The sequence below is a fragment of the Gymnodraco acuticeps genome, unplaced genomic scaffold (genome assembly GCF_902827175.1).
Source record: "Gymnodraco acuticeps unplaced genomic scaffold, fGymAcu1.1, whole genome shotgun sequence".
Classification (NCBI taxonomy): domain Eukaryota; kingdom Metazoa; phylum Chordata; class Actinopteri; order Perciformes; family Bathydraconidae; genus Gymnodraco; species Gymnodraco acuticeps.
The window spans coordinates 310,237-331,993 of record NW_022991454.1 but is presented as its reverse complement, the minus strand read 5'-3'; the positions used below and the strand labels follow the sequence as shown (position 1 = coordinate 331,993).

Genomic DNA, 21,757 nt, shown 5'->3' with positions numbered 1-21,757 from the left:
GAAACAGCCTTTTACTTTGGACCACACTGTTTTTCCTGCGATTTCCACTTCACAGTGCCCGTGATAGCTGCGCTGCGACTGATGTTATTTGTCTCTTTCATCTTGTCACAGAGCAGGGAGGATCAACGCCGTACAGGCCCCATCCTCAGAGGCTTGATCTCGCCCCCAAAACACACACACCTGTGTTTTTTAGGATTACAGGAGTGCTCTTGGCCATCTCCCCTTGTTCAAAATAATCGCCTCTTTTTAGGAGGATTATTGCTGTGTCCATTAAATCTGTGTAAGTCAAAGATGAAAGGAGTGGCTCTTGTGTTCATCTCACCTGTGAATTATTGATACCTGCCCCTCCGTTGGCTCCTCGAGGGAAGGAGGTGGGAAATGTCTCTTTACATAACGGTCACATCGCGCAGACAGGGCGATGACAGAGACGAGGGACGGCAGGAACAAAACTGAAAAGTGTTAATTTAAGCTTCCATCTCTTATTCACCACCTCTGTGCTACGCTACTGTGTTTGACCTGAACTGCTCTTCATTAGATCCAGAGTAAAATGATGATCTCTTATGCAGACAGTCTGCTCTACTTTCTGTACTGTTGGTGAAAGGAAAATTCCTCCCCAATCTTTATGAGGCTTCACAAGAAGTTCGACAACGTGTTGAATTGCTAAGACCGGTCTTGGCTCCACGGGAGGATTTGACTCTCTATGAGCCATTGTGCTCGCATGCGGCCTCCTCTTACAAGATGTATGGCACACAAGTCACATGATAGCTGCTTTGTCCCTGGGGAAAAGGAAATATGCAAAACACAAAAGGTATTTATCGATGTTGAGCTATGTGCTGGTTACGTTGCCAAAATCTGATCAGCTCATTTTCAGACAGGTTTTTATAGAAATGGATCAGGACAAAAAGTGAGCGAATCTTTTTTCCTGAAACTTTCATAATCTCTTTACACAGATTGGACACATAGAGACATGAAAAAGTGGATTTAGCATGATAGGTGACCTTTAAAGATAACACGAGTCGTGAGACAACAAACACAGAGCGCCAGCAATGCAATGTAATTAACGTACAGCAGTTGTTTGAATTGTGCTTACTCTGCTCAGGGTTATGGCCAGTTGTCGGACTGCGGTGCCATTTAATGGGCCTTTTTCCTCAATGTATCAGCCCCCAGGTTTGATGTTATTAACTGCGGGCCATCCCACACACCGATATGCCCCCCCCGTGTAACTGATGGTCATCGTTGGCTACTTGCATTCAGCACTTTTCTCTCAGCCTGACATAAACCAAAAGCCTCCACTCAGCAGCACCGTGTGGTTTTAGAAGTATGCTCTGTTATACTAACTGTCTCTGCATTGTCTTATCGCTTGAAGAAGCCCCATTTAGACAGCGAAGCAGGGGGGGATGTAACACCATGTCACACGGTATCAACTGCTTTTCACAACTACATCCAGTTAAATGCATCACTGGTGCAAACAAGAAACACCCCGCTCACATACCTTACACTTCTCTGCCTATTAACTCTTTCTGTTTCAGCTCAATTGTGTCATGGCGTCAGTTAGCTTAGCCTGTCAGATGGGTGTTTTTAATCAATCAAGAGCAGTAGAGGAATCATGTGAAGCTGATTTAAGGTAGTGACATTTCTCTAGAAAGCGTGTGTGTTGATATACAGGATATGTTATGTTAGATGTTGGCCGTGTTGCTGTTCATTAATACAGTAATGTGTTTATTATGTCAATGAGGCAGATTGTATAATAGGTTGGCTTTGCAGTTGAGGATATAGATGGAGGAATATGAGTGTTAATAATACTTTCTGGTAATGTGATAGTGGGGGAAAAAGCTTTTCTGAAACCTCTGCTTTAATCAATAACTTTGTTTCCTTTGTGTTCTGTTTCCCGAGGTCATTATTAATCTACTGTATTTCAAAAAGTAATTTTTATTCCATTTCTATCTCTTAGGGATTGTGTCTCTCTTGGGAATCCTCTTATTTGTTGTTGAAGTTTTTGGAGAGCACTTTGAGTTGCCCTTGTGTCTGAAAAGTGCTTTATAAATAGACTTACCTTGCCTTAAAGGTGGGGTAGGTACTGTTTGAGAAACCGGCTCGAGATACACTTTTTGTTATATTCCATGGAATGCTCTTAACATCCCGATAGCAATGAATATCTAAAGTGCTTTGACAAAAAATACATAAAAAAAGGTCATCTATGGAAGCCGTGGCGCTGTAAAAAGCACGACCAATCATCTGAGCCGGCTAAAGTAACTGGATGGCCTACCTGCCTGTCAGCCTTCCATCTGTGCACAAACTTATCTCGTGCCCTCATTGGTCATGTGCGCGTTCGTGTGTGTTGGAGGAGGGTCTCTGAAGGAAGTGGCAGATTTTTTCCGGTTGTGTATTTTCTAATTCTAGCGCACTCGAGCTGGTTTCTCCAAAATGACCTACCCCACCTTTAACTTACTTGTTGGGTCGTTCTAAGTGACATAGCCACACAGAAATATGACTGGCGTTCCTACATGTGTTGAATAACAATGTTTCAGTACATGTTTCCTTCCTGTCTGTCTTCTTCTGTTGGTTTTTCTGACTTCTAGCGCTCTGTCTTTTAACCTCTTTCCTTCTCTGGCGCTTTTGTTTTCTTTAGCCATCATGAATCCAAAGTTTAGTGCTCTTCACAAATATAAGCATTAATATTAAAAAAAGTATTCCAAAGTTTTATTCTGATAATTTATCTAATGTTAAACAGACAATATGTATTTATTGGGATTGATATGACTGCATAGTCCGGTGCATCTCCTTAGCAACAGCCTGTTCTTCTTAGCAACGGTCTGTTAGTGAAAAATAATAACCGCTGGAGTTTAAAAATTGAGAAATCAGAATCGAGTATTCAATTAAGCTGGAAATAAACATGATTAAAACACTTCTCCTTTTTAATCATCCTTTTCCTTCAAACACGTGCTGCCATACAACAGTGAGTTAATCAATTCATTTCACTTGATACTTTAGGTGAACAGCAATTTACAGGCGACATCTTTAGACAACATTCCCTCCCCCCCCTCACAATCAGGCTGCGGTTGTTCCAGTTTGCAGATTCAGCACAGCATTTCAGCTAATTAGCATTCAGTGTGCTTTGATGAGTTGGTCCACCCTTGATTTCCGAGAGAAGCAGCTTCTAAGGACACAATTTCCATTTTTGCCTATTATTAAGAAAATGTCAAATTTGTGTTAAGGCCTTTTTGACCTTTTTTGAAGCACTGGTGGCCATTGTAGAAAGGGCATGTCGTCCTAGATATTTTAAAGTCATGTACTGAATTATTCACATCTTGAAAATGCAATCCTATTTCTCATCGTCATCTGCATAGAAACATAACTTAATAAGAGACACTGCAGCAAAGTCAACCATTGTTAAAACCGCTAGAAAATGTAAAGTGTGTGCACAGCAAAAAGCCAATGCTACAGCAGTGACATATATAATGTTCTTCTTACCTGCAGGATCTCCATCTTGGACAACGGTAACCTTCGGATATGGAACGCAACCAAATCTGATGCAGGCCTCTTCACCTGCATGGCACGAAACCAGTTTGGCGTGGCCAGCAGTACAGGAAGTGTCACCATTAAAGGTATTTCCTATCCTCTTTCTAGTTTTCATCACTGTTTCATCACTCAAGTCTATCTCCTGAGACGGGTGTTTTCCACTCTGACGTCAAGTAGAGCTGCTCGATGTTTCATTCATGGTAAATGGACTGTACTTATATTGCGCTTTATCCAGTCTTTACGACCCCTCAAAGCGCTTTACATACTACATGTATTTCACCTTTTCACACCCATTTATACATAGCAGTATAGCTTGCTCTAGGAACTTACATTCACACACACTCACACAACGTTGGCCAACGGGAGCAACTCAGGGTTCAATATCTTGCCCCAAGGATACATCGACATGTTGAAAGCACGGGCTGGGATCGAACCAACAACTTTCTGCTTGAAAGACGACCGCACTCCCTCACAGCCACAGTCGCCGCTGTTACCTGAAGTATTTCATAAATACATACAGTATAGAGGCAGATACAGAGAGCCCTCTGGACTCTGATTTTTCAAGCAGGGCTTTTTGTCTGTGCTCCCATCATTGGAAATACACATTTGTTGCCAGGCCTGTTTTCAGAGGTGTTGAAAACATTCAGCCCACTGCTTTAGTGCCTCCAGTACTGACAGAGGATATGTTGTGTTGAAAAGGCTGAGTGTTGCTTGATCATATGGCCTGGGGATTGTATTTCTGCTATGGTGCTAAGACTTATTATGCCTTACAACATAGCTAGAGAATACTTTGCCATCAATAAGGCTGTTAATATTTCAGATGTTACAGTAGCTGAACTTGCTATTGCAGATCTTTTGTGGCAAATATCTATCTCTCCCTAATTCCATACGATAGCAACAACTGTTCATAAGTAAGCATTCACTGATAATGGAAGCTATCTCTGCATGTTCTGTCCTCACTTTGACCTCTGTCTCTAAACTATTTAAATGACAAAAGGCCATTGATATCCTTAAGTTAAACCATTCTCTGGCCAAGGGGAATGCAGAAAATAGACAGAAAGGAACTTCAAATGTACCATGATATATTCAAAATGAAACTCAAAATGTACAATTTAGATCCGAAAAACACTAGGACACCTTTCTATAGGTGATAACCCCATTGTATCTGGGAATATTCCTGAAGACGTAAAAACTGCAGTCACCAAGCTTCTCCTAAATAGTGTGTCCAGATACATTTGTGAGTACCTACCAAGTACACTTTTAAAAGTTTAAAAAACGAAATATATCTAAATTAGGGATGCACGATAATTATCGGCCCGATAATTATCAGTCCGATAATTATCGGTCCGATATTAGGAATTATGACGTCATCCCGATAAACCCGATACCAGTATTAATAGCCCCGATAATATACAATATATTTTTTGGGTAAGAAAAAATACTGCGGTGTGGGTGGATTGGGATGAGGGGCGCTTGTTTTTCACTCGGCTCCTCCCGTTTTGTAAGTACTGTGGTATTAGTGGTTTAGGAAGAGGGGAGTTCTTCACAAATCCAGCGCTCCCTAACTCATGCCTGGCTGTGACGTAAATGGTGTGCGGCCGTGAAGCCAGGACAGTAAACAAACATGTCGTCGGTGGTATGGGCGTTGGAGCTATGTGCAACTCAAAGCATATGCTCGAACCGGAGCTGCCTGGACGCTGCAATCATGTTGCGCACTATCCGTGCTGAGTGTGCTGACTTTTCGTACAATGTCCCACTGTCTGGCTTCCTGCATAAAGTCAAGTGCTCGGCGCAGTTGTGGCGAAATGTCGCTCCTCTGTTTTCATTTAAACAGCTCCATATCCGTTAGCGCAGCTAGCTAGCACCAGATGCTAACAACAACAATGCACGTAAGGTCTCTCTCTCGCTCGAGCCACACATACACACACCCTCCCGGTCCTCCAGATGGCCAGTCGGTGCCTGCCGGTGAGCGTGGAAGTGTGGTCTGCCACAAGCGGGCGGCAGGAGCGGGGCTGTCAGCATGAGCTTGTAGATGGTATTTTAAACTCGATGCGCTCTGAAACTACGGGGCGGCCAAGGAAAAAAAAATACACATGCGTTAATCGCGTTAAAATAATTAGTGGCGTAAAAAAAATGTTGGTATCGGTCTTGAGAAGCAGGAAGTTATCGGTATCGGTATCGGTTTCAAAAAACCAATATCGTGCATCCCTAATCTAAATTGATAAATTACATCGAAAATAAATTACATCTAAATTGATAAATCCATTTCAATATAATTTCTCGGCCTAGTCAAGGTACTGAGACAGCTTTCATGACTGTTCCTTCATGATTACCATTTAGAAATTGTTTTAAGTTCTTGTCATATTAGATCTTACTGCTACTTTTGACACAGTTGACTACTAGACAATACTAGGAGACAAAATAGGATAAATTGGTTGAATCTTCAGGAAAGAAACCATGTTGTCTCACTTTGTAAGTATGAATATCAGAAGACCTACACGATGTTGAGGTTCCCCAAGGCTCAACCCTTGGGCCTCTTCTGTTCACATAATTTCCTTAGACCACATTATACATAATGTCGTCATCATGCAGAAAGCACTCAAATGTACCTTGATCTGTCATAAAGTGAGAGTCCAAAATATTCTCTCTGCAAGGCAAACAAACCAATGATGATTAGGTGTGCCAGGTCTCGCCCAGTTAAATGGTCGTTGGTGCTGACAAAGGAAGGCTGAAAGTTATTATTCATCTCGAGACATATTTAGAAACGTTTTTGTAATGATGGAAAAACTTCACCAGGCACGACGAATGACAATTACAACGTTTTTATTCTGCCGTCAAAGCAGAAGAGGAATCTGAGGATTTGTGTTCAGTCACAACTGAGAAACTAAGCCTTGCTTTCATTTCTTGTTAGATTACAGAACTGTTCTTCTCTCTAATCTCCCCCTCTCTTTGTTAGGACTCTAGCAGCTGGTTCCTAAATGTGCTGAACACAATATACCAGTTATTTGATGTCTTTCAGTATTTCGGAGAAAAGTGTATCCCGCTCCTCGTCTATAAATCTCTCAAGACGTGTCTTTTTACGATACGAACCCTCTCAGCCTCTGAGGGCATCAGGTAGAAGTCTGCTAACAGTTACCAGAGTGCAAATAAAAACGGAGAAGCAGCATTTAGTTACTGCTCACCACGGAGCAGGAAAACACGTCTGGAGGAAGTTTGACCGCACCTTCAAATGCAGAAAACCATTAATGCAATGCCATTGGCTGAACCTTAAATACGCATGAAGTACAATCTAGCCTCTCCTTTATTTATTTCTACATCCTTAACATTGGTATGTCTTTAAAAGGGTTTCTCTTATTTAAATGTGCATTGTTTTAATGCTGTTTTGAGCTATAAAAATAGCCTTACTTCCATTGACGATGAATGTAAGCTAGTATTTGGTGCTTTGCATTGGGTGGTTTCTTTTTTCTGTGCACACTGCATTTGTTTGTACTATTTCCACAGGGGATAGTTTTCTCACCTCCTTTAGTTCCTGGGGGATTTGCTGACACACTCAGTGAACTACACCCTCACTGGGACCTGTTATTCACAGAGGTTGCACAGTTCATTTGTGTGTTCATTGCTGACATGACCTTCCTCATTGGCTGGTTTATGTAGGATTATAAAATGATTGATATTCATTGTAGGCTTTTGGAAGAAAATGCTCATGCTTGAAATTTCCAAAGTATGGATTTAAGTGTATATTGCAACAGGTTATTGGACTTCTTGCATCAATTATTTTAAAGAAATCAGACAGCTGCCACTGCATATTCTGAGATGTCAAGGCAAATCCTGTGGGCAAGCCTCGACAAATTCATTCAGATCCTTTTATCACCCATAGAGAATTCGGTTGCCAGACAATTGGTTGCCGGTGTTGTGGTTTAGGAGACCTTTCACCTGTTAGAAATGAATTGCACAGGGTAAAGAAAACTAATAAAGTGAAGCCAAAATCCTTCCAATTCCCCAGATCATATGATGAGAGGTGCTGTGTGTTGTCCACCGCTCTCTGAAGTGAAATCATTTTCTCATGAAGTCTGGAAGATAGAGCTTCTCCTTCCTTTTCCTTAGTTTATGATTCTTGCTCAAAGGGTTCAATCTGTTTAATTGTCTTTCTTCTACAAGGTATAGCGATCTGTAAAATATTTTTGAAATGCTGTTTCAACAACACAGAGCTAGAAAATCTGTTTGACTTTTTGTTATCGTATAAAAGGATGATTTCTTCCTAAGCCCTGCGGGAGAGTGTTGGATTGAATACTTTGAAAAGCATTGATTCATGTCAATGTGAATAACAGCAAGAGGAATGTCCTATACTTTATATTTACAGTACATCCCTTTTTTACTGGAAAACACATGAGAAAATAACTCTAGACCAGTTTGTTCTTCTTTAAATCACTATCAAGGCATGTTTTCTTTTTCTGTTGAATTATAAAAGACAGAGTGCATATTTTATGAATGCTTGGAAGTCAGCAGCAGTCAAGGATGTGGGGAGGCGAGCTCAGAGTGCACCTTGCAGCTGAATTATGCTGATGCCTCTCACTCCAATCGAAGCCTACGAAAAGAATCAGTAACCTTTGCATAATTGAAGCTTAGAAATTAACTGATTTCTAATGTCAGTGTATTTTCACACATTCATTGCTGTGAAATTTGAAGCGCTGAGCTCGACTTTGAAGCATAACAAAGAATACAGCACTGCTACAAGCTGCCTTTTACACTCCCCTTTACCCATTTATCACACACTGTGAAATGAATATGGTAGAGAGCCCCCCCCCCCACAAGCCAATCAGTTTGCATGAGGGGGGAGAAACCCTCCGCTCTCTCTGTAGGTTCAGGTTGATGGCCTATATGTGATTTTCCAATCAAGCTGCAAGGAAACACGCCTGCGTATGTCTTCGCAGCATAAAATACTCCGCTGTTATCCACTTGTTATTCCTGTGAAAGGGAATATGGCTTTTATTTGACACCCTATTGCACTTGCTTCCCTTTCCATCTTCATATGTTAAAGCTGTTTTTCTGCGGATGATGTACGAATGTTCCTGTATGTGATCTCGTGCCTTCCTGTCACAATCGATATTGTTTGGAAAATGGGATGGGGTAATTTACATTCACTATTTCATTGAGGATTGCAAACCTGTTTAGCGAGGAGACATGTGTTTTGCAGGAGCAGCCCTTATGGGAGATGACAGTAGTTTATTCAAATTGACTTTGGTGATATGAATGCTGAAGAATACCTGTCAAACAGCAGGCTCTCCCGCTGTGAATAATCCATGCAAACAGCAGCGGCGCCGTCACAACAGATGAGCCCTGTTAATGCCCCCATTATACCAACACTGGGGGGATATTAGCAGATTCATTGCACTTGATTATAGGCCCTGAATTTTGATTACACCGGAGATGAGCCGTTGTAATTACGGGTCTCCGCCGATCATTACAGATGGTCAGTGAACTCAAAACTTCTGAGCTCTGACTAAGTTTACCTCTGTTTGCTTTCTACACCCTTAAATGGGAACGGGTTGTAAGAAGAGTTGTAAAGGTTATGCCATCGAACTTAATTAGATATGTATTAAATGCATGGGCTCTGTCTCAGCTTGATTACTGGTTTGTCATTTGGACCGGTGCTTCAATGATTTAAACACATCACAAGTAGCTCAAATGTGTCACAGTGCTCTTACAGAACTAGTGTATTAGACATGCATTACAAACTGAGGTGGCTAACTTTCAGGCAGAGATATTCCTTTGCTCTGTTGATTTGATTCAGAACTGAAACAGTGTGTCACGTTCACCACAGATATTATAGGAAAGGCTTTCCTCTTAGTACGCTTTACACAATTTGTCAAACACAATATGCAACAGAAATAAGGCTCATGTCTCCTGAAGTAAAAATGATAATATGAGACATCGCATGCTCAGTTGTATCGGTCAGAATGTATTGCTGTGTTGCATATTGTTCAAGAGAATAGTAGAGATTGTTTCAAACTAGAAAGACGGCCCTGCTCATTGCTTTAGTTGACTTTGTCTCTTGGTGGAACAAGACAGAAGTAACATCATGCACTTGTACAACATTCTAGTATCATACTAAAGTCAGGTAGCTGCTTTTCCAATAAAACCCGTTTGTCCATGCTGATTGCCATCAATTATGTGAAACAAATTTGATGTGTTACTCTTAACCACCGTATTGAAGAATGAAAGGCAGCCATCTGTCAGTGATAACCTGGAGGTTGCTACAGATGTGCCACTGCAACGCCTACAACTAACAGTAATGAGTGCATCTTGTTTGTTGAGTGATGCACACAAGGATTTCTTGCCATTGAAGTTTGTCCTTGAGAGACCTGTGATTTTTGCTTTGAAAAATAAGTGCTTTCAAAAAATGGTTATAAAAGCATTCTTTGAAGCAAGAGGAAGGTAAAACTGGGGATGGAACGATTTGTCTTTGAAAAAGGTCACAGCACTTTTGTTCTAAAATGACCCGAGATTGAACTGAAGATTCTTTCAGCAACACGGACTGTGACTACTTTACCCTCTAATGCATTAAATAATCCGCAGATATACCTTTTAAGTAAAAGCCTTCGACCTGCAAGTTTCTGCTGGTCTTGAACCTACATACCTTCACATCATGTGCATGTATCTCAGTTTGGAAGACTAACAAGGTGAAGATGTTCTCTGCTACATTTTTTTTTACAATCACGCGCCCCATGGCACTTCGATCCTCCATGCATTATTCAAGCTCACCTTGTGTGGAAAGCTACAGAGTGTCTATACACTCAAGGAGAATTCATGCTCACCATTAAAGCTTGGAAGGATTGACCACAGGGGGGGGCAGGAGTATGAGCATTGTTCATGATGGCTGCTGTTTGTAGGAAGACTGGTGAAACTGGCCGTGTGGGGACGCCAAGCATCGACTCATTTGGTAACTGTTAGCTCGCTCTGGTTTCTGTTCAACCGTATGTTGAGGTTACAGCAGGGGTGTCAAACTCCGGCAAAATCCGGCCCTCGACTTCATTTTATGTGGCCCCGCAAGAGCTTGCAAATAATATAATACCTTTATTATACGGTTACATGCCACTTTACAGAATCACGTTGCCCATAAACTACATGTCCCACAATGCATCTCCTTTTGTGAAATGCGCACTGAAGAGACTTGCAAGTATTTGCCCTAGACTTCTGCTTTCCGACATAGTTAATTACGAAGTTATTACCCTATCCGATAATAATTCAATTCAGAGGCAATAATGTAATATAATACATTATTTTATATATTTATATATGTATATTTATATAGTTACAACCGGCCCTTTGAGTGCAACCTTAACGCTAATGTGGCCCATGATGAAATTTAGTTTGACACCCCTGGGTTACAGGGTTCTCTGAGCGTCCCACTGAGAGCCAGTGTCAGTCAGTCATCTGATTTGACTCGCAGACCACTTTCGGTTCAGTTGAGTGATCCATCTTGATGCTGCTTGCATAATAAGATATCAATGTATTCATAATTTAAGCTTTAAACAAGGTTCAGACCTTATGTTGCGCAGCATTGTTCTCTTATCTCAAATATCTCCATGGAGGGATGGAGGGGGTCACCACAGCAATATGTGTTGTAAGGCTTTATTTCCCAGGTCCTTTATTTCCTATTATTTTTTCCTGAAATGTCTAATTTGGTTCTGATTATATTGAATATAGGTCAATACAAACCAAGTTAAATATTAATGAATTCATGATTTATTAATAAGGATATTTTAATCTCCTTGCATGGTGAATTTCTAGTTAGACACTCTCTTTAATGCCCCTAAAAACATTTCATGAATAAAAACAACAACCATAATAATAATGACTTTTAATTATTCTGAAAAAAAATGTATTTTCTTTTTTTAAATTAACCAGACATTAAAGGTCCCATGTCATTTGATGTTGGATCCAACTACTTTACTTAAAGTCTCATGTCATGCTTTTCCGGTTATTACCCGTCCCCTTGTGTGTTATGAAGGTTGTTATGCATGTAAACGGTCTGCAGAGTCAAAGACCCTCAAAGTAGACCCTGTAGGGAGTAAAACTCTAACACAGAAAATACCTGTCTATGCTGCGGAGCTCCAACAAGCCGTTTAGGACAGAGAGTGAATACACATACTAGACAGAGATGCTGTTTGAGAAAACAATGTGATTTTGGAAAATTGCACGATTTAAATCTATTCTAGTAGACCTCAACAATGGAATTATGATCTGTAGAAATGGCCATGACATGGGAGCTTTAAAGAGTTTCAGTTGTCATGCAATGATTTCCCCAAAAAGTTATGTTTTTTATTATATTTTGTTAATACAGAATAATAGCGAGCGACATATGTAATACATGTGATGAAATTCAGCAAGTAAAACCAAACATCTGTTTTTTTTATATATGTTTGCAGCCAATCTCCTTTAGTCCTTAAATCTTAATAAAACCACTCCAAAAGCTTGAGTCACGAATGGTCCAGCCACCACTTAGAGATTAGTACGAGTGTAATTTATTCCCATACTTTCATCCATGGTTGGAGAAATCATGCTTTGAGCCTTTATTATGTATTCAGTTCACACGACACACAGTAGTTTGACGCTTTTAATTATGGATGATAATGCATGTTAAACAAGGTGACATGTGTTACTAAACGTGACTGTGGAGAGACAGACATTTGAATTTATTTATTTGAATTTTTTATTTATTGATATAGGAGTTACAAGACAACTGCATACAAGTACAGTGTGACATATACACAGAAGACAGTAAGGCGAATTTACAAGTAAAGACAAATAACAACTGACAAAATATTAGGGATGCACCGAATATTCGGCCACCGAAAATTATCGGCCGAAAATGGTTAAAAAGGACCTTTCGGCTTTCGGAAATTTTAACAAACTAAATAACTCAGTTTCCTCTAATCATTAACCCATGTTTGTATAATGTAGTTAACTCCGTGTGGTGCTGCTAGCATACATAACACCTGACGTGGAAACGTTACTCGTGGATGGGGCTACAGAGCTGCTAGAAAGACGGTCGAACCCGGTGCATTCCTCCGTCTGCATGCGGTGCACTTTTGCTAAATGTTTAGACAAATTGCTCGTGCTTACATGCTAAACTCTTATTGCACTTATGGTAACAAGTATTCTCCACATCGAGACGGGTAAAGTTTAACCACACCTCGGAGCGCGTTCTCTCCGCCATCTCCGCAGTGTGCTCCGCTGCATGTAGCAGCTGCGTGTGTGTAAACTGCCCCGCCCCCTCGCACACAGACCGGGGAGAGAGATCTCGTCTGATCGAAAATACATCATAGACGCATTTGTTGTCTTTGCATATTAGAAACGAGTTGGCGACACTAAGACTGCGATATAATGTTTTTTAGCAATAATACATGACATATATAAATGTACTGTATGCATTCAAAAGTGCTAAATAAATGTTTTATGGACCCATAATAGTGATTATTATTTAAGTTAAGTTTTGCCATAATCATGTCTATTTCCATAATCAGGTAGCTGAACAACATTGGTAAAAGATGTATACATTATATATATATATTTCTATTAATCATTTTCGGCATTCGGTTTTCGGCCAACTGTTTCCTATTTTCGGTATCGGTTTCGGCCAAGAATTTCCCATTCGGTGCACCCCTACAAAATATACATGGAGACAAAAATAAAATAAAAACAGTGTGTGTGTCTTACTGTGTGTGTGTGTCTGTGTTAGACAAAAAGAGAGTAATAAATGAAAAAAATTATAATTAAAATGATATGAGTAACGATATAATAGTCATGTATCCTCTGGGGGGGGCATGTAAATAGTAGCAGGACCTTAAAGGAGTGAGGATTATTAATTAAATGTTCAATAAATGGGTTCCTGATTGCATCAATATCAGATTTTTCCAGATTGTGATATTGCTTTAGGGTCGTGATTTCCAATTCTAGAGCAGTGATTCTCAAATGGGGGTACGCGGACCCTAGGGGTACGTTGGGGTACTGCAGGGGGTACGTGAGATTTAAGAAAACTAAAAAAAGTTGATTAAAAAAATACCATGCATGATTACAAAAATCTTAGTAGGTTACAATAAGTTAAATAGAAAACACAATTTTATACAAAATATTCATAGAACCACCAAGGGGGTCCTCATATAAACACGTCAAATGTGTGTATTGTATTTTATAGTTTTGCATAATATATCATTTTGTTCATTGGTTTGTTAAACAGATATTACTTCCTTGGAAAAATCAGTTTTAAAAAAATGTCGTTATTTTTTTTCATGCATAAAATGAAAATATCCTTAGTTTGCTGTAATACATGAAGGAGTTAATACTTCTTCGGGGTCGGTCAGGGGGTACTTGGCTGAGAAAATGTTTCAAAGGGGGTACATTACTGAAAAAAGTTTGAGAAGCTGTGTAATAGAGGATAGTTTAAAATGATTAGGGCTATGGACAGAATTCTACTTCATGTAATGTCACATTGGAGACGGCCATTTTCATAATCTCAAAGTGAAACTCAGCAGATCCTCCTGAGGTCTCAGCACGTTAACACACTGTAGCTCGTCTGTGATTGACCCCGCTAAGTGACTGGGTTACTGTCCCGGAGTTTACCATGGCAGCAGGTAACAAGGCATTATACAAGATAGAAATCAATCAAATTATCCTCAAGAGCCCAGTGTGGGGTTGTGTAACCAACCTTGGTTGTCCATATAATCTGTCACAATGATGACAGAGGAGGGTAATAAGGGAGCATATTCCCACCGTCATTGTCACAGTCAATCCCTGGAGGAAGTAAGAGACCACAAGGAGAGGAGTTCATGATGAGAAGAGACAAACACACCAATTCTGCTGCAGAAATAATAAAAGAGACGAATGTTTACAGCATTTCCAGGGATAGAGGAGTGCAATTTTTGATTGTGGATTTCCCTGTACGTCCCTCAGGAGCTGTTTTCTCCTATTGCCTTTCCCTCACATCAGTTCACCATGTGTTGCCAGATGCACCCTACAGCTGTGCCAGATAAACTCAAGTACCACTTTGTGTTCATTTCATCTGCTTTGTAATTGGATATTCTATTTATTACACAAAAATGGATATTGATGCTATTATTTGTTCACACACTCATGGAACTCAAGTATTTGCACTACTACTTATTCCTTTAGATATTTACACTTAGTTGGTTTGGTACACAACGGCTCACAGGCTTTATTTGTCTTATATACAAAAGGCACATGATAGTTTTGGCATTTCAATCTTAAATCCAAGTCTCCTCCAAGTAGGGCTGCTCGATTATGGCAAAAATCATAATCTCGATTATTTGGGTCAATAATTGATATCACGATTATTAAAAACGATTATCCATTTACTTTGAAAACATCAATGTATTGAAAACATTTGATCAGTATTTTTTCAACAGTTGATTACCCTGAACTTTAAGTATAATTCAACTGAAAAACCAATACAAAAAAATAATAATCAATTATGTTATTTTCGTAATCGTTGCAAGCCAAAATCGTAATTGCGATTAAAATACGATGAATTGAGCAGCCCTAACTCCAATGCTGCAAGGATAAAACAAGCTTAACAAAAGATAAAACTGAATGGAAAATGAAATATTGTACAGTGAATAAATACTGTAATAGCGTTTATATGTGGAATAAATGGATGTCCAGATGGAGCTACATTAGCCTTCATATCTTTTTCAACCATTTATCCTGTTTTCCATCTGTTTATTTGAATAACTGTGCACACCTCTCTGCTCTCTTGCTAATTAGTTTTCACACTAGCTCAAATTACAGAAGGCCTATTATGCATTTATGTTTACCTTGTAGTTGAGCTAGTCTAAACATATTGAGTGTATTCCCTACATGAAAACAACAGAGAATATATTTCTTACCCTTAACATTTATTTGTGTTTTCTATTCCCTTTTTCTGTGTGACTTTCATACAAGGATGTCGCCTTTTAAAAGACAGACAAAGAATAACCCCTTTGTGTTATTACTACACTCTTCCTGCACAGTCATCGCTCACCATTTAGCCCCAGCAATAGAGGACTGTGTGCTTTTTCATTGTGTACATGACAACACCTACCAGCTGATAGCATTCTGGCCTGGTATCAGAAAACGACTAGATAAATCACATTGGGAGCGTGTGCTGGGGTGTGTGTGTGTGTGTGTGTGTGTGTGGTGTGTGTGTGTGTGTGTGTGTGTGTGTGTGTGTGTGTGTGTGTGTGTGTGTGTGTGTGTGTGTGGTCTAGCATTACTATACTTGTGGGGACCTAAATATGTTTACACAGTCACGTGTGGGGACTCGCCTCCCTTATGGGGACAAATTGGAGGTCCCCATAAGGGGTATCATTAATTTTAGGGTGAAGACCTGGTTAGGTTTAGGGTAAGGTTAAGGGTTAGGCATGTGTTGGTTATGGTTAAGGTTAGGATAAGTCTCCAGGAAATGCATGTAAGTCAATGTAATTTCCCCTGAAGTGATGTATGTGTGTGTGTGTGTGTGTGTGTGTGTGTGTGTGTGTGTGTGTGTGTGTGTGTGTGTGTGTGTGTGTGTGTGTGTGTGTGTGTGTGTGTGTGTGTGTGTGTGTGTGTGTGTGTGTGTGTGTGTGTGTGTGTGTGTGTGTGTGTGTGTGTGTGTGTGTGTGTGTGTGTGTGTGTGTGTGTGTGTGTGTGTGTGTGTGTGTGTGTGTGTGTGTGTGTCGCAAAGAGGGCCAATTCAATGGAGGTATCGAATTCACTCTGGATGAAGACTGCACCTCGGCACTTTCTACATGAATCTATGCCTGTCCAGGGATCATTTGCCATGCTTAATTTAGTCTTGTGTGCACACATCGAGTGGCAATTTCAACCAAGTCATCACAGCACCCCCAAGAGGGAGACCGGTGTGTTGCACTAAAGAACAAAAGTCTCTCCCTCTCATCTCGCCGCTCTCATGTCCTTCCACTTTCCTCCTCCTCCTCTGCTGCTCACACACAAGTGCAGATAAGGGACGCTTGCCTTATTCCCTTGTGACGCCTTTGTAATGCAGTGCAGGGATCGAAAAGAGAGTAGTGGCGCCTGGAAGAAGTGTTTGCTGTGTGGTGCGTTTTGGGAATTTCCTAGCGGATTCGGAGGAGTTCCAGACTTAAGGCTGAGCTGGCAGAGACACACGGAGGCTTCTCAGGAGGAGAGAAACGTCTCCGAGTCCCCAGACAAGCTTAGGCCGAAAGCTAATACCAGTTATTGTAGCTGTGCGCCCTAGTTTGCTGTGAGCTCTGTCCCATATATCCTTCTATTAACTGAGTCTGACACATCCATAAGAATGATGGAGGGGCTTTTTTTGCAAAGCCATTTCCTTCCTGTGCTGAATTCTAATGCCTGTACAAATGGGGCAGAACAGTGTGTCTAATCTGATGGTGTGTGTTTTCAGAGGCGACCGTCATCACCACCCTGCCCACCACGCTGGACATCACCGTGGGGGAGAGCGTGGTCCTGCCCTGCCAAGTGAGCCACGACCCCTCCCTGGAGCTCAAGTTCACCTGGTTCTTCAACGAGCAGCTCATCTACTTCGGGAACCATGAGGGATTCTTTGAAAAAGTGGGAGGCGTAAGTCTACAATCTAATGTTTTCTGACAACCACCATGCAGATGCAGCAAGGTGTTCAAAATCAAGTTGCATTGTCATGATGGCTAGTATGTTATGGACATTTTCACTAGGTACGAAGCAACTTTCCTAAAACTCTTCTTATACATACGACTTGGACATACATTGTTCAATATTGACAGTTGACGTCTATCAAACATACCTAGCTTACATGTTACATGAAATACCAGCAGCTAGTAGCAGTGATAAGCGAGAATACACAAAATAAGACCTTGCAGGTAGTAAACAAATCACCTTTTTGTGTTCTTATATACGTAAAGTTAGCATAACTATGAACAAGTAACATTAGCATCTATAACAAAAAGAAAAGCAACGTTACCATAACAACATTTAGGTGTTAACAAGATCAAAGTAGATGTAAAAGGACAGCAAGAGTAACTTAATCAAAGTAACATTAGAAAACCAAAAAATGAAATGTTAGCATTAAAAAGTAACGTTAGCATAATCAAACCTTCTGATAGCGATAACGTTAGCATAACAAAAGTCAGAGTGAGGTCAACATATATTAATTTCAGAGCGTAGAAGCTGCCTCATTAGTATTGTTGAGTGACCTTCATGCTGTCTTGCATACAAAAATACTTCACTAGATGTATACCAGATATTTGTTAGATCTCATACATACTGTATTCAAGCAATGTTTCCTGATATTAAACTGTAAATACAGGATGTGCAATGAGAATGACTCATCTGTCACACAGCCACATGAAAAGCCTTGATGTGATTTAGTTTCCATTTCAAATATTATGATAAAGTGCTATAGAGAAATCCCTCTGCCGCTCTATCAGCTGTCTCTGAACTTCAAATGAAACTTCATAACAGTGTTGGCCCCTTTGACTCAATACAGGAAATACTTCCTCACCAGCTTCTGCTCAAAACTATCCCCACCCCATGATGCTGAAGAATGCTCTTTTCATTACTGCCCCTGTGCTCTTCTGATACATAAAAAGACGCCTTCAGAAATTCCATTGAATAAAGGTCAAGAGGTGACTGAAGATACATTGGTACATCAATAATATACTTTCTTTTTTCTTTAGCAGGGTCATAATAAATTCAGCCGCAGTGCAGGGGGAATGTTTGTATCAAGTGTATTATTTATGGAATGAAAATTGCTGCCTCTGGTTTATTTTTAAAATAAATTTACATACACACCCTGCAACCAGTCTTAGTCAGCCGGTATATACTTTTTAAAAGGTTTGTAGCTTACATCCCAGCTTGTGATACGCAGGGCTATTTCCCCCCCCCAAAAAAAATGCAAGGCTCCTTCAAAAACTGCAGGAGTAGAGGGAAAAAAACCAGCTTTCTTTCCCGTTTCATCCCCAGTTAAGGTGCTTCTTATACCATAATTTACAGTCTCCGCTCTCTAATAAATTGCTGTTCATCTGCACTTACATTGATTAAGCTAGCAGCCACTCCACAGAATTCTAACTGCCATTGTGCCAAAGCTTGCCGATGTGTTAAGCAACCGGCTCTGCTCTGATGAAATGATAATGTAGAAGTGGGGATTGCAATTAGAGATGGTATAAAAAGCTCCCCTAAAGAACCAACTATCAGTCCTGTCATTAGACGGCTCCTTAAATGAAACGGCTCCATACTGCACCGATATAAGCTATTATATTCGTTTGATTATAGTGCTGAAATAAAAGCATGCATTACGCTCAATATCGAGAGGTATTTCTGGTGCCCTTTTCAGAAAATGGAAGGAAAAAGGTTGCACGGAGAATTATGGATTTATTTTTCAAGATACATATACATGAGAATGAGATTTCTGTTCAGCTGGTTTTGCTCCCAAAGGGCTGGAAAAGTCAGTAGTGTTTTTGAATTGCAATAGCTGTATGCTTACCATTTTGCTTACGAAACCGTGTGTGTGTGTGTGTGTGTGTGTGTGTGTGTGTGTGTGTGTGTGTGTGTGTGTGTGTGTATGTGTGTGTGTGTTTTGAATGACAGCAACATTCGGCAGGAGACATTATGATCCGAAACATCCAGCTAAGGCATGCGGGAAAGTACACGTGCGCTGTGCAAACCAAGGTGGACAGCATTTCCATCGCTGTTGACTTGGTAGTCAGAGGTGAGCCACAACACTCATCATTTGCTTTCACCACACTTCAATTTAAAACAAAAAAGACCAGATTGTCAATGTTTAAGGCTTGAAAACACTTTAATAACGTACATTTCATCTAGTGCAGAAGAAGGAAGGACTTTGTTAGGCCAAGTTATCAAATTATTATACATGGACATGACCTTGATTGTTTTACGTTAGCTATTTAAAGTACAATATATGGACATGACACGGATAATATTTGTTTAGCATGATATTGTGTTTGTTTACATAAAATGCAACCAACATGTTGCCCCAATAAGCTACAGGTTTTCGTTCCATCTATAAATAATAGACTTTGCCTCAATGTGCATTTTTGATAACATAGTCCATTACATTCATTGGTTTAGTTAAGTGGTTTTATTTCATTTGTATTTAATTAGTGATATATATTGTTTTTTTCACATTAAAATATTTGAATGTTGTTCAAAAAAGAATATTCATTGCTTTTTGAAAAAAGTCTTCTTGCATTATGTATCAAATATCAAGAATGTCGCAATTATTACGGGAAAAGTGCAACAAAAGTGGTTGTTGTGACAAGCCTAGAGTTTGATATTAAATTAATATGTACTGTGACTGGTTGTGCCTCAGTTATGAAGAAATACCAAAACAGAATAAAAAAGGCAATCTCTCTCTTCAAGGTTAAAATGAAATGTATTGTTTAATTACACCAAATGGCTCCCATAGGTTTCAATGACTTCTCTGTAGTAGCTGCAGGTGTTAAAACCACCGTGACTCTCTCTGCCATCTTCCCATTTCTCCCTGATTTAAATTTCCTCCCCATCACTCGTCTTCCTCTCTTCTCCGTCTGCCTCTCTATCTCTCTCTTCCTCTTCCTCCTCCCTGCCTGGCTGTGCCATCTATCAGGTCCCCCGGGGCCGCCTACCAGCATCCAAGTAGAAGAAATCACTGATACCACAGCCTCTCTGTCCTGGAGGCCTGGTCCCGATAATCACAGTCCAATTACGGCATACACCATCCAGGCCAGGACACCATTTTCCCTCGGGTGGCAGGCTGTCACCACAGGTAAGCTCTCTCCAACCAGCCGTGGCCGCCTCCAATCACATGGAGGGGGCCGCTCTTCATTCTGCCTCGCCTGTGAGAATATTGGAGATGTAATTTTACCTCAGACCTCAAATGTTACACAATTATAGGACGACAATTGACCGCCATTTTATCGCACTCCTGGGAATACAGAGAAAACGTGGATCTCATCATAATGATGGAGCTTGTTGCAGAGGCTGTTATTTGATAGTGTACTTAAGTGATAGTGAAGATTTTATTCCTCCCCACATAGCCCTTTAATGGGGCTCAGGATTCATGCATTATTGGTATAATGTGCATTTATGCCAGACTGTATACCTTTTGTATTGCTATTTTTGTGAATTAAGGACACTTTGTTCTAAGATAGGCTTACTGGCCTCATTGATTTACCACATCAGGATAATATATTTGAAACAGAACTACATGATGACCTTGCAGGTAGACAGAGAAAATTGACTTCTTGTCATTTCTTATAAAATCATTTATTTTTCCTGTTTTTTTAGCAAGACTGTGTTTTGCTATTATTCCTTTTACGATGGAGAAAGGGCTAAAGAATGATCTCCAGATAAGAAAGTCAATAGTGATTGTATTTTTTTGGTGAATATTTGCCATTGTTGTCTTGTTGTTTGTGTTTCTTAGTGTGTGTATTATGTGTCCTTGTGAGGGGTTACACCTGTCTCGTGTACCTGTAGTGAAGTCCTACCAGGTTTGTCAGCCCGGAGGACATTCTACTGCTGATACTAAGCTGACACACACACACAGAAAAAACACACACACATTGTTTTGAAACTGAAAGGGGGGCAATGTTTGTTTTATGCCAGTTCCTGAGGTGGTGGGGGGCCACCGGCTGACAGCTACAGTAATAGACCTGAGCCCTTGGGTGGAGTATGAGTATCGAGTCCTGGCGGGCAACACCATCGGGACCGGGGAGCCCAGCAAGCCCTCCAAACAAGCAAGGACGAAGGGGACCTGTATGTACTGCATGAGAATAAAATCAACTTTCCTTATGCCTCTTTAAACATGTATATCTCATGTTAGTCTGTCTTTTTATTTTGAAGCCCATGGCGATTTAATTTTTTTTGTAATATTGACAATGTTAACATACATCCAGGATATGTTAGTTTAGCTTAGTTTACCTTAGCTTAGCGTTAAGGCTAATAACAACACCTCTAAAGCTCAACAGTTTAAGTCATTACAAAAACTTTAGGGTAAAATTCACATCTAGAACTAAATCTAAAACGTATATATCTCGTGTTGGACTGTTTTTTTAAATGTATTCCTTAGTAATATTGATAACGTTTACTTGCCAAGAGTCTAATGAGAAGATCTACCTCATGTCTATTCTGTTAAGTAGGAGGATACATCCATGGTATGCTAGCTTAGTTTAGTTACCTTATCTTAGCGTTAAGGCTAAAAGCAGCACCTCTAAACCTCAACAGTTTA

General features: G+C 40.2%; 1 protein-coding gene across 2 annotated transcripts in view; it reads left to right on the top strand.

Moving 5' to 3' along the window:
* Positions 1-21,757, top strand: part of LOC117532968 (contactin-4-like) — a 203,317-nt gene that overhangs the window by 174,811 nt on the left and 6,749 nt on the right. For both annotated transcript variants that reach the window (XM_034196589.1, XM_034196590.1), the window contains 5 exons: positions 3,478-3,605; positions 16,943-17,118; positions 19,120-19,240; positions 20,138-20,296; positions 21,136-21,285. In XM_034196589.1, the coding sequence (XP_034052480.1) occupies positions 3,478-3,605; positions 16,943-17,118; positions 19,120-19,240; positions 20,138-20,296; positions 21,136-21,285 (734 nt within the window). The remainder of the gene's footprint in view (positions 1-3,477; positions 3,606-16,942; positions 17,119-19,119; positions 19,241-20,137; positions 20,297-21,135; positions 21,286-21,757) is intronic.